Source organism: Mustela lutreola, chromosome 4 (assembly GCF_030435805.1).
Source record: "Mustela lutreola isolate mMusLut2 chromosome 4, mMusLut2.pri, whole genome shotgun sequence".
In the NCBI taxonomy this organism is placed as follows: domain Eukaryota; kingdom Metazoa; phylum Chordata; class Mammalia; order Carnivora; family Mustelidae; genus Mustela; species Mustela lutreola.
This window is the reverse complement of record NC_081293.1, coordinates 128,915,887-128,931,408: the sequence shown is the minus strand read 5'-3', so window position 1 is coordinate 128,931,408 and position 15,522 is coordinate 128,915,887. Positions and strand designations below refer to the sequence as shown.

Below are 15,522 nucleotides of genomic sequence, written 5' to 3'. Positions count from 1 at the left end.
TTGGAATTTGGGTCATGAGAATCAAGAAATCACATCAAACACACTATTTTTATACGATATTGCTTGGCAACTTAAAAATATCTTATGATAAAAAGAGAGTGAGGGGAAGAGGATGATGGAGGGATGGGCAAAATGGGGGAAGGGAAGTGAGAGATACAGACTTCCATTTATGGAATGAATATCATAGGGATGAAAGGTACAAACAAAATAGGAAATATAGTCAATAGCATAGTGTCTGGCGATGGATGGGAGCTGCACTTGTGGTGAGTGCAGCCCAACTACAGATTTGTGGAATGACTATGTTGTATATCTGAAACGAATGTAACATTATATGTCAATTATATTTCAATTTACATAAAAGGGGAGAATGAAAGCTTATAAGAGTAATAAATTTTGGAGTTCAAAACAAAACCTCTTGAATTCCAGTATTATCTTATAATCTTACTATCTTTAATTTTATTAGTCCTGAAAGGCCCAAGAAAGCATCTGGAATAATAGCACTTGCATGCTTTGGAAAGTGAAATGACCTGGTACATAGTTATTACACATCCCAACCATGCAAATTACATTGGGTTTGCCTAGGCAGATATACATAAGACTTGCTTCTAAACTATAGGTAGGAGGTTACCTTCCCAAACAAGTTATCCCCTCTCCTCAGTTGGTACCAGCATTCTTAGAGTCATCCACATTAGAAAACAGAATGTTGGGGCTCCTGGGTGGCTCAACTGTTAAGCATCTGCTTCCAACTCAGACTCAGGTCATGATCCTGGAGTCTGGGGATCCAGCGCCCTATGGGGATCCCTGCTCAGCAGGGAGTCTGTTTCTCCCTCCCCTACCGTGCCCCTTGCTTGTATGCACTCTCTCAAATACATGAATATAATCTTAAAAAAAAAAAAAGAAAAGAAAATGAAAACAGAATGTCCAAGCTCTATAGATTTTATATCTTAAATATTTCTTGAGCCCATGCCATCTTACTGATTTATTCAATTTTCATCTCTCACTGAGGAAGACTCTCTGCTGTTCTCCCTGCCTCTACTCTTACACACTTCAACATGGTCTTCTACTCTACGGTCTGGATAATAAAATTCCAGTCTGAACATAACCCACCTAAATCATTCAATGACGCTCCCCATTAATGCCCTTCACCTCTCCTCTATTTTCATTTGTTGTGATAATCCTATTCCTCTCCTTTGTTAACTCCCACATGTGCTTCACAACTCAGCTCAAGCGTTGCCTCCCCAAGGGATAAAAAAGGATAGAACAAATGTCCTTCCTTTGTGCTCCCACAGCACCCTAAGTGCACACCCATCACAGTTCCCATCATAGTTCTCAAATGATTTGCATGTTTATCCCCCCACCACACCCTGCCCCCAAATGCACCTGAAGACAAAGACCTTTTCTTTGGCATCCTCAGCACCAAAAACTGGGCCTGGCATATAAAGTTATTTGTAGATAAGTGAAGAAGGAAACAGAAGGTGCTATCATCCCAAATTTAAGTACTTAAACGAAAAATTTTTGAATATTATTTTCTCTTTGTTTACATGAATAAATGCATGTATTTAAATACTATTTTCTTTTTTTGTTTACATGTGTAAATATGTAAGTTCACTTAGTGTTAACACCATTGTATTTTATGATTTTTAAATCTATAATACATACCTTTCCACATTTCTACATAGATATCATCCCATTGCCTCTTAAATCTAGAATTTTCTAGGTATTCTAATTTTAATTCTGTAGAATAAGTAACTGGGTGAGTTAATTTACTCAAAATGATTTTTACTATTTAACAATAGGGGCGCCTGGGTGGCTCAGTGGGTTAAGCCGCTGCCTTCGGCTCAGGTCATGATCTCAGGGTCCTGGGATTGAGTCCCGCATGGGTCTCTCTGCTCTGCAGGGAGCCTGCTTCCTCCTCTCCCTCTCTCTGCCTGACTGTCTGCCTGCTTGTGATCTCTGTCTGTCAAATAAATAAATAAAATCTTTAATTTAAAAAAAAGATTAACAATAAAAATGATTTAATAAATAGTGATCTAAACCTGGTATTATGGTTATCTTTAAAAACTGTTACATTTTACTGTTAACTTGTTTAAATGATTAAATTTACTGTTACCAAAAAATTCGATGAATACAATTTTGCCTTCCAAGATTTGGGGCTTTAACAGTGCCATCTCCCACTACCTCAGTTGTCTTCTTTTTTCTTCTTGGGTTCTCTGAGAAATATATATAATGAGTTTTTATTTTCAGATTTTCTGCGATATTGGCTTTGCAGACTGGAAAGCATATTGAAATGAGAAGTCAAAGCAAAATTTTCTTTTTGCCCATAGTGTCAGAATTATTCTCCCTAAATGAGCAGGTATAACTTTTATTAAAAAAGAGTAGTAAAGGTTAGAGCAAAGATTCCTCTTAGATTTCTGTTGCATTACTACTTAATGCTACTCTGTGTTTTACTTGGTTGGCGTGTATTATATTTTTAAGATTTCTCCTTCACTCCCTCCGTTAGTCTATTTCTTTTTCCACAAATACTTATAAGCAGCTTCTATGTTTCAGAAACTGTGCTAGTATGGGGAACAACACTGTTCTGACCTCAAGCAGCTTCAGTCTGGCATGGAATAAAAGTAATACAGATAACATGCTACAAAATGCTCCACGAAGGCACAGGACAGCTTTCAGCAGAAGTAATTTGCATGCAGAGGTAAGATGGAGTAGGATTTGTGCGAGAACTGAAGGTTTGAGAGATGGAGATGGGGGATAGCCTGTGTGAGGGCCTGGAGGCAAGAGAAAATAAGGCATTGAGATGATGGAGAGAAGCAAACTAGGTTGGAGAAGACAGTGCAGGGAATAATGGCTACAAATGATGTTAATTAGGTAAGGAGAGGTCAAATTGATGTAAGGATAGAAACAAAGGCAAAAGAAAACTTAAATGTCCTTACTACTTACAGCCCATTCAAAAGTCCTCAAAACAGGCAGAGTGACATTCCTCTAGGGACTCAGCTGCCTCAATGTTAATACTTTGCTAAGGGGAAAAGACAATCTTAGCTCAACCCCCAGGATCCTGTAAGTTTACCTTAACATATAAGAATTCTTTTGCAGGGGCACCTGGGTAGCTTAGTGGGTTAAAGCCTCTGCCTTTGGCTTAGGTCGTGATCCCTGCCCCCCCCCCCCCCCCCCCCCCCCCCGCATCTGGCTCTCTGCTCAGCAGGGAGCCTGCTTCCCTTCCTCTCTCTCTCTGCCTACCTGTGATCTCTGTCTGTTAAATAAATAAAACTTAAGAAAAAAAAAAAACGAATTCTCTTGCAAACTTCCTTTCTCTCCCTCCTCTCCTTCCCTCCTAATATACACGTTGGCAATCATCCTCCAAGCATATAACCCACCAATATACATATGAAGATTCTCATGACTGAGTTTTTACTAAACAGTAATAAATGATTTTTTCCTAACAATAGCTAGCCCCCTCAGGATCCTGGAAACCTTGTTTCCAAAAATATCTGGGAGGCTAACACTATCCCTAACCCCCTCCCAACTTGAAAGTCTAGAATGGGCCACTCCTCATGACCCCAGAGCAGCTCTTTATGCACATGGTCCTGTCCCTGTGCTTTAATTAAACGCTTTCAGCACCAAAGATGTCTGAAGAATTCTTTCTTGGCCATCGGCTTTGAACCCTAACATCCTTCCTACATCAAAATCATGAATAACAATAATGATCATAACATGATGGCGATGTCTATTTTTAGGTACAGTTGTAAGCACTTTACATGCATTTCCTAACTGAATTCTATGGGATAGTTCCTATTACCAACTCCATTTTACAGAAGGCCTTGTGTGTTATGTAAGGATCTTCAGAAGCTATTGAATGGCTTGAGAGACTATATGAACAGGCAATGGCCAGATGACATATGTCAACAGAACTCTTGCCTACAATCTTTGCAGCAACCAAAGTGGGGAGCAATTTGCTCAGGAAAGTCAAGATTTGGCCAATGACTCCCAGATTCCCTATTTTTTGCCACTCATATGCTATGTAGGACCAACCAGAAAAAGCCAAATATGCTTCCCAAATCAATCACATAGAATGCCCTGTTTGTAGTTAGCCCACCTCCAGCTTCCCCACGGCAACAACCTCCAACCAGAGCATACTAGAAGCGTTCCTTTTTTTTAACTACAAAGCTTCCCTGCCTGCCTTGGAGTCTCTGCCAAATTAAGTAATGCTGGCTGACTCTCTTTATATAGTAAACTCTGAATATTAAATAGTCTCTGCTTATTCTCATTAAGGTGGTCTTTGTTTATTTCCACAGGCTTTAATCAGAGGAGTGTAACAATAAGCAGGTAATTTAGTTTGCTGAGTAGAGACTGAACTGGAAATGTCTAGGATGAACTGGAAGGGAGATGGGAGACATCTGTAACAGGCCTTGACTAAGGTACTGGCAACTGGATAGACAAAAGGGAATGGAATGAAGATCATCAAGGAGGTAGAATCTGTGGGAGCTAAGGAGTGATTTGATTTGGTGGGAGAGAGAAGAAAAGGTGATGATGACTCCTGAATTTGAGGACTCAAAGTAGTGACACCCTTTGCTGAAACAGGAAAAGCTGAAGGAAGAGGCTTGTGTTGAGGCTGGAGATGAGTTAAACTGGGGGTTGAGATTTCCAAATCAGAAGCTTCAAGTAATAATTGGAAGAGTTTGGGTAAATGAGAGCACACAGCAGAGTGAAGCAAAAAAGGACATACAGAGGAAAGTATCAAAATAATTGCTGTTACCATCGTAAGATAGTTATAGAGAATTGTAAAAACATTTAATAAAACCTTTTAAGATCAAAAGTTTAATATGCTGCTTTGAAGAAAATTAGAACTTCATTTACAGTTATAGGATGAACTTATTTTCCCATTTTACCAAAGGACAAGTCAAAGGGGAGAAATCCTCATTTGATAAACAATTATAGGGAAAGGAATTAACATTTCTTGTGGTCCTTTTATACGTCTGGCACTTTATATCTTTTTTATGTGTCTGGCACTTTCTCTCTCTCTCTCTTTCTTTTCCCCTTTCTCTCTCTCTCTCTCTCCTTTTTTCTCCTTTTCTCTCCATTCCTCTCCCTTTCTTCCTCCCTCCCTTCCTCCCCCTTTCTCTCTTTTTTTTCTCTCTCTCCTACTAGGTAGGTTGCATGCTCAACGTGGGGCTTGAACTCATGACCCTGAGATAAAAAATCATATCCTCTACCAATGGAGTGAGCCAGGTACCATCTCCCCACCTTTAAAAACAAAAACAACAACAATAAAACTTTATATCTTAATTAGCCCTCAGCTTTACCATAGAAACTTGGTATTATTATCCTGTTGATGAAACTGGGGCCTTACTTATTAAGGTCACAAAGCTAGTAACTGGGCTAGCAGGTCTGTTTGATGCAGGAGTGCTGGTTCCTTGCACCTTAGTTCTATGCCTGACTTCTCAATTGAGCACGAAGGTTATTTCTAGCAATTTCTCCAAAACCAGGTAGGCAAGTTTAATGACACAGTTCATGGCGGTATTACAGACAGTAATAGAATAGGACATTAAATAGAACATTGTGGAGGTTTTTAGAGGTAGAGCAAATTTGGGCAAGAAAGCTCAGCCATGATTCCTATGCATGTCAAGTGATCACAATTTATTTATTCTATAAATACTTTTTGAGTGCCTACACGGTGTCAGACATTGTTATAGATGCTAAAGATATGGTATGGAATAAAACATACAAAATCTCCTGCTTTCATATAGAATAAAGTATTTTGTTTTGTACAGTGAAGAAAACCATTAAGAAAACAAAAAGACAACCACTGAATAAGAAAAGATATTTGCAAATGATATATCTGATAAGGGGTTAATGTCCAAAAACAATAACTGACCTATATAACTCAACACCAAAAACCCCCCAAACAATCCAATTTAAAAATGGGCAGAGGACCTAAACGATGTTTTTCCAAAGAAGATATATAGATGGCCAACAGACACATGAAAACAACAACATTATTAATCATCAGGGAAATTAAAATCAAAATCACAGTGAGATATCACCTTATACCTGTCAGAGTGGCTAAAATAAAAAAGACAAGAAATAACAAGTGTTGGTGAGGATGTGGAGAAAAAGGGATCCTTGTACACTGCTGGTAGAGTTTCAATTGGTACAGCCACTTTGGAAAACAATATGGTGGTTCCTTAAAAAGTAAAACTACCATAAAAAGTAAAAACTACCATAAAAAAGTAAAAACTACCATAAAAAGTAAAACTACCATATGGTCAAATAAGACCATCCATGGGTATCTACCCAAAAGAAAACAAAAACACCAATTCCAAAAGATTTATGCACCCCTATGCTTATTGTAGCATTATTTACAGTAGCCAGGATACAAAGAAACTAAAATGTTCAATGATATATGAATAGGTAAAGAAATGTAGTATATACCTACAATGGGATATTACACAGCCATGAAAAAGAATGAGATTGGGCCATTTGTGGCAACATGGGTGGACCTAGAGGGTATTATGCTAAATGAAATAAATCAAACTGAAAAGACAAATCCTAAATGATTTCACTCATATGTGGAATCTAACAAAAAACAAATGAATAAACAAAAAGCAGAATCAGACCTATAAATATAGGGAACAAACTGGTTGTCAAAGGGAAAGAGTGGTAGGGATAGGCAAAATGGGTGAAGGGCAGTAGGAGATACAGGCTTCCAGTTATAGAATGAGTAAGTCACAGGGGTGAGAGGGACAGCACAGAGAATGTAGTCAATGATATTGTAACAGTACTATCTGGTGATGATGGTAGCCACACATGTGCTGAGAATGGTATCATGTACAAACCTGTGAAATCATTGTGTTGTACAGTGCTGGCCCAGTTACTAGCTTTGTGAGCATAACAAGCAAGACCCCAGTTTCAGCAACAGGATAATAAAAGTAGGATTGTATGGTAAAGTTGAGGACTAATTAGGATATAAAGTTTTAAAAAAATTTCTACTCTGAGCTCAGAGTCCTGGGGGAGAAGGGTACATAAGCATTAGGATAATTTCCTACACTTAAGGAACCCATATTCTGGGGGCAGAGACAAAATTTAGACAAATGAAACAGTTGCCAACATAACACAAGTGATAATTAGGGGAGAAATGGTGTGACTCAGACCTAAGACTATATTCATTTATGAGAGGATCTGTGAGAGTGAAGATTAATGGGAAGCGCTTTCTGTTAGGAGAGTACTTTATGTTGAGAGGCAGGATCTGGAGGTAGGGTTAGATTTAAATTCAGAAAAAAGGAGAGGGCATTCATTAAGTAAATAATATCACCTCTTGAGTACCAGGTACTGTGCTGGGTGTTACTGGGGAATCCTGGGAGATTATGGGATACACTATAGAAACAAACAAGCAAGAATTCTGACCTTGTGCAGTACAGATCAGTACAGATCTGTTCAGATTTTGCATCGGGAATCCCTGAAAACACAACAGAGTAGACTTGAGGCACTTTAGGATGACAGAGACCTTGGAGATCATCTAGTTCAGTGGTTTTTGAGGCTAAAAGTCACTAGAGAGAGGTTTTTTAAAAAGTCCCAGACTCCACATTAGGGATTATGATTCAGTAGATATGAATTAGGGCCCAGCTATGTACAGTTTTTTGAACTCCTCAGACAACTGTGATGGTCACTCAGGTTTGGGGAATACTCATCTACCACGGGCTTGTTTTATAGAAAAGGTAACAAAGCCTAGAGAATTAAGTGGTTTGGTCAGTGTAATTATAGTCGGTGAGGTAAGCAATAAGAAGCTACTGTGGAATCGTAAAGAGGGGTGGGGCTCAGAGGGAGGAAGGAGGACAATCAAGTGTTATTTGTGGGAAACAGAAGAGAGGGAAGAGAGGGAGTGGTGCTAAGATGTGACATTAATCCAAGATTGACTGAAACCTTGTGGTGATAGGAAAACAGATCAGGTAGCTCTTTTAGACTCCACTTCGTGTCCCTGTGTTTTACCGCATAGTCTGACCCGCAGAAGAGGATGGGAATTTCGTTTTATTGTTATTTTGTTTTATAATGTGAATCCGTATGAAACTACCTCCTGCATCTTTCCAGGTGTTAACTGTGAAGTTCTGTAGCACTAGTCATACCCTACTGCAGCTATAATACACTAAGCATTGTTACTTAGAGTGGGAAATGGTGTCTTCCAACCACTTGCAATGGCATCATAATTTGGAAACCTGTTAGAAAAGCAAGCAGAATCTTCTCAGGAAACAAACTGAGGTTGTTGGAGGGAGCGGGTGGAGGGCGTGGGAGGGGTGGGATGGCTGGGTGAGGGACACTGGGGAGGGTATGTGCTATGCTGAGGAAAAAAAGAAAAAGAAAGGCAGAATTCGGGGTTCCTCCCCAGCCCCACAGAATCATAACCTGCATTTTAATAACATCCTCAGGCGTTCCAAATGCACATTAAAGTTTGAGAAGCACTGCTCTAAAGGGTTTCCAATTCTTTAGAATGAGAGAAACATTAAAATAAATAGGAAATAGGGGCGCCTGGGTGGCTCAGTGGGTTAAAGCCTCTGCCTTTGGCTCTGGTCATGATCCCAGGGTCCTGGGATCGAGCCCTGTATCAGGCTCTCTGCTCCGAGGTGAGCCTGCTTCCTCCTCTCTCTCTGCCTGCCTCTCTGCCTACTTGTGATCTCTGTCTGCCAAATAAATAAATAAAATCTATAAAAAAATAAATAGGAAATAGATAAAAGTAAACAATTTGTGATTTCAAGCATAGGATGGAGCTGGCTTAATGAACTGGGGTATACTCTCCAAAGCCACTTTTAGCTACCAGGATATACTGTCTCTCAAGTGTTCCAAGAGTTCTAAGAGTCTTTGCTCCACTGGTCTGAGACAAAAGTCTAAAAGTTTATCATTTTAATGATGATAGCTAGACCCTACCTGAGTAAAGAAACTGAGTAACTCTGTTAACTTCTCAGGGCCTTAGGGTCCTCATTTGTAAAAATAACCACAAACAAAACCCAAAAAAGCTGAATGATTATTTCTCCCAGCTCTAAAAAGTTTTAATTTATTTCATTTCTTTTGAGAGAAACTGCCTTCTTCTGCTCCAGTAATTTAAAAAAATGTTAATGCTTCTACAAATAGTTATCAACAAGCTAGCAACTCTAATAGAAATCGATTTCTTCGGGATGACAATCCAAGGCTCTGGAAGGAGTGGTAATAATGAAAGCAGAGGGAAAAAGAAAGGGAAGGGAGAAAATACACATACACACAGGTTTACTTGTTTTACTTTATATTGTGGGCTCTTTTGGCAATGGCTTGTTAAAACTATTTTCCATTTTTTCTTTTTAACCCATACTAACCTACCTCATATAACCTTGCCACCTCCCCTGCCCTTGTGCTCTCCCCACCCTGCCCCCCACCACCTTTCTTAGGTGAAGGAACAAGGAGAGCCATCAGATACCAAATTCACCTACTTCTCAGTTGTGCTGTGTCTAGGAGACTGGTGGTAGAGTTGAGACCCCCTGCAGCCTTGGAAGTGGAGAGTTGCTGTTCCTGAAAGTCCTTCTTCCCGCCCGACTGGAATATTTCCACAAAACTGATTAGGTAAATTCCCCTAGCACCCTCTCCTCCTCATCAAAAGTGCTGTTGCTCCGGTAAATATCAGTGTAAATATCAGACAGTACTCAGCTCAAACTTAATCCCAAAGAAAAGGTCCCCAATCAACTTGCCACTCCCAAAGAACTCTCCAAGGTTCCAGGATATGGACGTAGGAGACAGGGTTCCTGACGTAGCCTGAGACTAGCAACACCTCAAAAGGAATTCCCATAGTGACCCTACGCCATCAGGTGTGAGGAGGCTGGGCAGGATTCCTCCACAGTATTCACGTTTTAGGGTTTGATCAATACTCTTTAGGGAGGAACAATGGGACCCTACTATGTTAACGACTTGGGTGTTTGAAAGCAGAGGGGAAAAAGAAAGGGAAGGGAGAAAATACACATACACACAGGTTTACTTGTTTTACTTTATAAAACACCTCTGTCACCAGTGGAGATCCAGCCTTAGGTTCCCAAGTGAAATATCTCAAAAGACCAACTAGGAAGAATTAATCTTGTATTCATAATAAAAGTAAACAAAAAACCAAATACAAATACAGTAAAATGTATAAAAATATGTAAATTCTGCTCTCTCTCGACTCGCTCCGATTCCATCACTAGCTTGCTATTTCAAATGAAAACGAGGCTAATTTCTAATTTTAACAGTGTTTTCCTCCTCTCTAGGTGCAGGTTTTAAAGTAGCAGCAAATTTAAACACCAGAAAATGTATGCCTATATTAAGAACATCACTTGGTAACAGGTATCTACATATAAGCAAACAAACAAAATGGTCATCAAATCCATCCCCTCCCCCCCAACTAAAAACGTTTCCTTGCCTCCCAGGACATTCGCGGTCACACTTTTCCGAAGAAGAGCGGCAAAACCTCGCTTACTCTGTTTAGACAGACGCTCCGGGAGAGGCTCGCGCCACAAGTCCCCAGACAGGTTGGCTGACGACAGCCAACCCCTCCTTTAGGCGGTGCAGTTCTCGGAGGAATCAGCTCCGCTCTTGGAACCTCGGTCCCGCGAGCTTCGATCGTTTCCACTGCGGCCCCCATTTCTGCTCTAGCTGCCCCCAGTCCTCGTCCCCGCCCCCAGATCTCACTTCCAAAGCACAGACACCCGCCCCTACCTGCGCTTCCTCGTCTTCCGTCAACACCCCTACCACCCGGATGTGACGAGGGCTGCTGGACCTGATCTTGCCGTCGGGTTCCTGGCCCTCCGCCGTCGCGGCGGCCTCGGGCATCGACATCGCTGCAGCGGCGGAGTGAGGGATAGGAGGGAGGGTCCTTCGGTGCTACACTGTTTCCTTTAGCTGCAGGACCCAAAGAAGCCCCGCCACCGAAAAGGGAAGGCCGCCTGAGAGCCGCTAGAGGCGCGAAAAGCCTCGGTGGTCCGACAGTGGCCCCGGCCACCGCGAAGCGATTCGCCGCCGCAGCCCACCTGCAGACCTGGGCTCCAGCGGGCTGGCCGGTTGTTAACAAGCCAACGCGTTGCTAGGGGCGGGGCCGGGGCTGCAGAAGCGCCGGCTCCTATGGAAGCCGGGAGAGCCAAACTACCCCAAACCCCACTGTGTCTCTACGCTCGCTGTAGCTGAGTTTGCTCGCGTTGGGGAAGGAGGCACGTAGGTACGTAGCGGTGTGCAGCGTTGCCTTGGCGTTCTGTGTCTCAGTCTTGCTAGTTTGCGCGGGGCCTTCTTAAATCAGTAATGATGGATGGAGAGATGAGAGGTGGATGTCGGACACGAGAGTGTTGGAGCAGTTTTTCTCATCGCAGAGAAGCGACCAGTGTCTCACCGACGTTCCCTGCCTTTTACCTCTTCTGTACTTTAGTGGCTCTCCCAGACAGTCAAATAACGAACAAGGCACTGTACCCAGTGTTACAGGCTTTTGAGCTAAATCATGGACTCTAGAGCACCTTAACCCACGGAAGCCCCACTCTTCCCATCTTTCCTCGTCAGTTTTTCTCTTTTCTTACCAATAGGATTGTTGTGAGAGGATAGAATGATAATGGTAGTCTTAGAAAGTCGTGTTTGGCGTAAAATAATCCCCCAGGTAAAAGGGTCAGGATTATCATTATCTTTATTATTATCATACCTATCCATGTACCCTGAGTTATGACACAAGAAGGATAGAGATCTTAACGGAAAGCTGCTCATGATAATAATCCGTATAACTTAATCAGCCCCCAAACTGAGGCTATGAAAACGTATCTTAAAATACTTTAAACCTTTTAATCTTTTTTTTTTTTTAGCCTTCAGAATCTCTTCAAGATTTAAACGTGCGTTTTTATATTGTCTAGAAAGTGTATGACCTTAAAAATTACATATAACAAACTACATGAAAATAAATTTCACGTCACCTCCCAGCATTTCTCTCATTTGTAGAATGAGCTGGTTGATGAATGATTTCTAAGGTTCCTTAACCAGTTCAAACATTTGACATTTGACTGAATGACATTTCTGGGAATACAAATAAAAAGAAACAGAAAGGGGCGCCTGGGTGCCTCAGTCAGTTAAGCCTCTGCCTTTGGCTCAGGTCACGATCTTAGCGTCCTGGGGTGGAGGCCTGCTGTGGGCTCCCTGCTCAGCGGGAAGCCTGCTTCTCCCTCTTCTGCCTCCCCTGCTTGTGTTCTCTCTCTCGCTGTCTCTCTCCCTGTCAAATAGATAAATAAAATCTATAAAAAAAGAAACAGAAAAACTAGATTGGGCATGGCAGTACTTGATGTAAATCATAGCCAAAGAAACCAACCTTTTTGGAAAGAATTAAGTGTTTCTAGTAACTGTTTCCTCACTTACCTTCATCATTCCACTTTCTCATCTCCGGTTCCCTGAAACTGCCCTGAGGTCACCAACACTTGTCAAAGTCTGAACACTTTCCTGTCCTCATCTTGCTGTACTTATCTTTAGTATTTTACCCTGTTGACCACTCCCTTCTCAACTGAGCATTCTTTTTTTTTTTCTTTTATCTTCACAGCTACTCATTGATGTTTTTAGAGCTCCTCTCAGACCTTACACCTAGAGGTGGGTTCAGTATGTCTATGGTTGCTCTTACTCCAGGGGAGTGTAAAGTGTATTAACATCAGCTAAATTGCTGTTGCGTATTCCACATCAAAAGGAGACAAGTCACTTGAATAAACACACTGGAATTCTGTGAGAATGGCACCCAAAACCAAGATAGTAGTAGAGAGCTGACAACTGGATGATTTGTTTATCCTTTGTGTGTTGAGCCTGGCATCTCAAGAGAAGGAAAGTTGAAGAGGAGGGACTGTGAAGAAAAAATTTCCACTTAAAACAGAGTTTATCTGGGGGTTATCAACTGACTATTGTGTTTCAGCACAACAGGCGGAATCTGGTAAGGGTTCATAAAGCTCAGGGACTGGAAAGTCACACTCTCCTTATTGACTTAATTGCAGACACTTTCCTGACATATGAACACAAGGATTTTTATTTTACTTCAATTGTTTATGAACCTATATATTCGTTCTGTCCTATATCCAGAGCACCAGTTTCCAATGCTTAATTAGCATAATTCCCATGAGCTTCCCCTTTCTAGCGCTTAAAAACACTTCTCCTTCTCAGTGAAATTCTTCATAGAAATGGGCTCCCTTACCTGGGAAGTTAAAAGATCCAACTTCTTTTTTTTTTTTTTAACCTCTAAAGGTACTTGCTTTACTCTGAGAGTGAGAAGGGACCAGGTGAGAAGCAACCAGGATGAAAGTCCCAACACTCCACATTCAAGCCATCTTGACTGAATTATTTTTTTTTTATGAAACTACCAAGTTTCTTCCTGCCTTACCTCTGGATATGTAGCACATGGGACTGTCTGCAGATGTCTAGGTCATTATGAAACTCAGCTCATGTGACTTTCGGGGGGAACCTTCTTTATATCCTCTGTTAGATGCCACTTCGTCATTCGGTTTTGTACTCACCACATAGTGGTATTTATTGACTCGGCTGCCCAGCCCCTTCCTACCAGCGACTTTTGAAAGCAAAGAGAATCTTTTATTCACATTTGCACTCCAAACCCTCAACGAAGTATCTAGAGTAGTGTTCCTCAAAATTTAGCATGTGTCAGAACCATCTGGAAAGCTAATTAAAACCAACTCCTCAGCCCCACCTTCAGAGTCAGCTTCAGTTAAGTCTGAGTGGGATCCAAGGGTTCGCATGTGGAACAAATTGCTGGGTGATGTTATGCTCCTGGTCTGTTGAATAGTACTCAATAAATATTCATTAAATTATAAATTATTTTTAAAATTTGATTTGAAGCCAAATTAAAGCATTTCTTAAGCTACCTGGAGTAAGGTAAACATGAGTCCCTGTTCCTCAAGATGGGGTCTTTGAACTATCTACATAAGCATTACCTAGGTGCTTGCTAGGAATGCAAAAGTTCTGGCCCCAGGAGGGACCCAGTGAAGCAGAATCTCCATTTAAACTAGATTGTCAGGTGACTAGTATGCACATTAAAATTGAGAAGCACTTTTCTAGTGTGTGTGTGTGTTTTCATTAGTATTATTTTGGAGTAGATTTTTTTAAAGATTTTTATCTATTTTAATTTTTATCTATTTTAAGATTTATCTATTTGACAGAAAGAGGATGAGTGGGAATTAGAGGGAGGGAGAGGGAAAAGCAGATTCCCCACTGAGCAGGGAGCCTTTCATGGGGCTCAGTCCCAGGACCCGGAGATCATGACCCAAACCAAAGGCAGATGCCCAATGACTAAGACACACAGGTGCTCCTATTTTGGAGTAGTTGTAACAATCTCCATAAAACTGCCTTTCACAGAATATTCCATCTGTGTATTTTCCATGTCCTTTGTTTTCTTACTTATGATGATACTGTATTTGTTTTTCTTTTTGTTAAGTGTACCAATTAAGCTTTTAAAACGCTTTAAGTGGGGGCACCTGGGCGGCTCAGTTGGTTAAGTGACTCTTGGTCTCACCTCACGTCATGATCTTGTGGTTGTGGGATCAAGACCCACATCAGGCTTTGTGCTACTGGGGAATCTGCTTCAGATTTTCTCTCCCTCTTCCTTTCCTCCTCTTCTCTCTCTCCCTCTCTCAGATTCTCTCTTCCTTTTCTTTCCCTCCCCCCCCCCTCAAATGAATAGTCTTTTTTAAAAAAGTCTTAAATATTTAAATTAGGTAGTGAATTTAAGTTTAATCATTATTCATGGAACCTTCTTTAATACAGATTTCTGAAGGCTGTAAGTCAAGGGCACAGGACATTTTCCAGACACCAGAACACAAAAGGATGTAAAAGTAAAATGACTAACTATTGAAATGGTAAAAAGAAAATAGTAAAGAAACATATGAGAAGTAATAGAAATGCTTCACTCTGATAGCAATTTTGCAGAATTTAACATCTCTGTTAAGGTTACAAGTTGCAATCTCTTTAAAGCAGTATATTAAATGTTTTAATGATATATTGAGCTATGTACATTTTCTACTTTTTATTTTATTGAAATTCAGTTAGCCAATGTATAGTACATCGTGAGTTCCAGATTTTTTACTTTTAAAATAAGTGTATTTTTAACATAAATAAATGTAATATTAAGAAATAACACTGTCCTTCTGATATTTTTTCTGATGCTTGTTTGCACACTGCCTAATTAACAATGTTTAGTAAAATTATAATTATGCCTTAGTACAACTTAAGGATGTTTCTATTAAGTATTTTAGATTACATATGAATTTGGTAGGCTCTAAACTAATGCCAGATGTTCCAAATGTTCAAGCAAATGTTATTCCTTTGTGAGTCAGTGTAATCTATTTTAAACAGGGAATTTTTATAGCACATAAGAAAATGTAATTAGAGTATAGTCTTAGTAGGTTAGCTTCAGGGGAATTATGTAACAGAAAGAAAATATATAAAGCTAGAATTTCATCTACTTTAGTATTTTAAAAAATCTTTCAGTTTCATTGTTACAGAAACAAAGCCTAAGAGAGAAACAAAAGT

General features: G+C 40.4%; 1 protein-coding gene across 8 annotated transcripts in view; it reads right to left on the bottom strand.

Annotated features, from left to right (window-relative positions):
- The window catches only part of CFAP69 (cilia and flagella associated protein 69), a 51,937-nt gene extending 40,867 nt beyond the window's left edge, over positions 1-11,070 (bottom strand). For 2 of the 8 annotated variants that reach the window (XM_059171057.1, XM_059171059.1), the window contains exon 1: positions 10,699-11,070. In XM_059171057.1, coding sequence (XP_059027040.1) covers positions 10,699-10,818 — 120 coding nt within the window. In that variant the 5' untranslated portion in view covers positions 10,819-11,070. Of the gene's footprint in view, positions 1-7,398; positions 7,451-10,459; positions 10,676-10,698 lie in introns of those variants that run through there. The other 6 variants (XM_059171056.1, XM_059171058.1, XM_059171061.1 and 3 more) reach the window with 5 other exon arrangements.
- Positions 11,071-15,522: the final 4,452 nt, after the last annotated feature.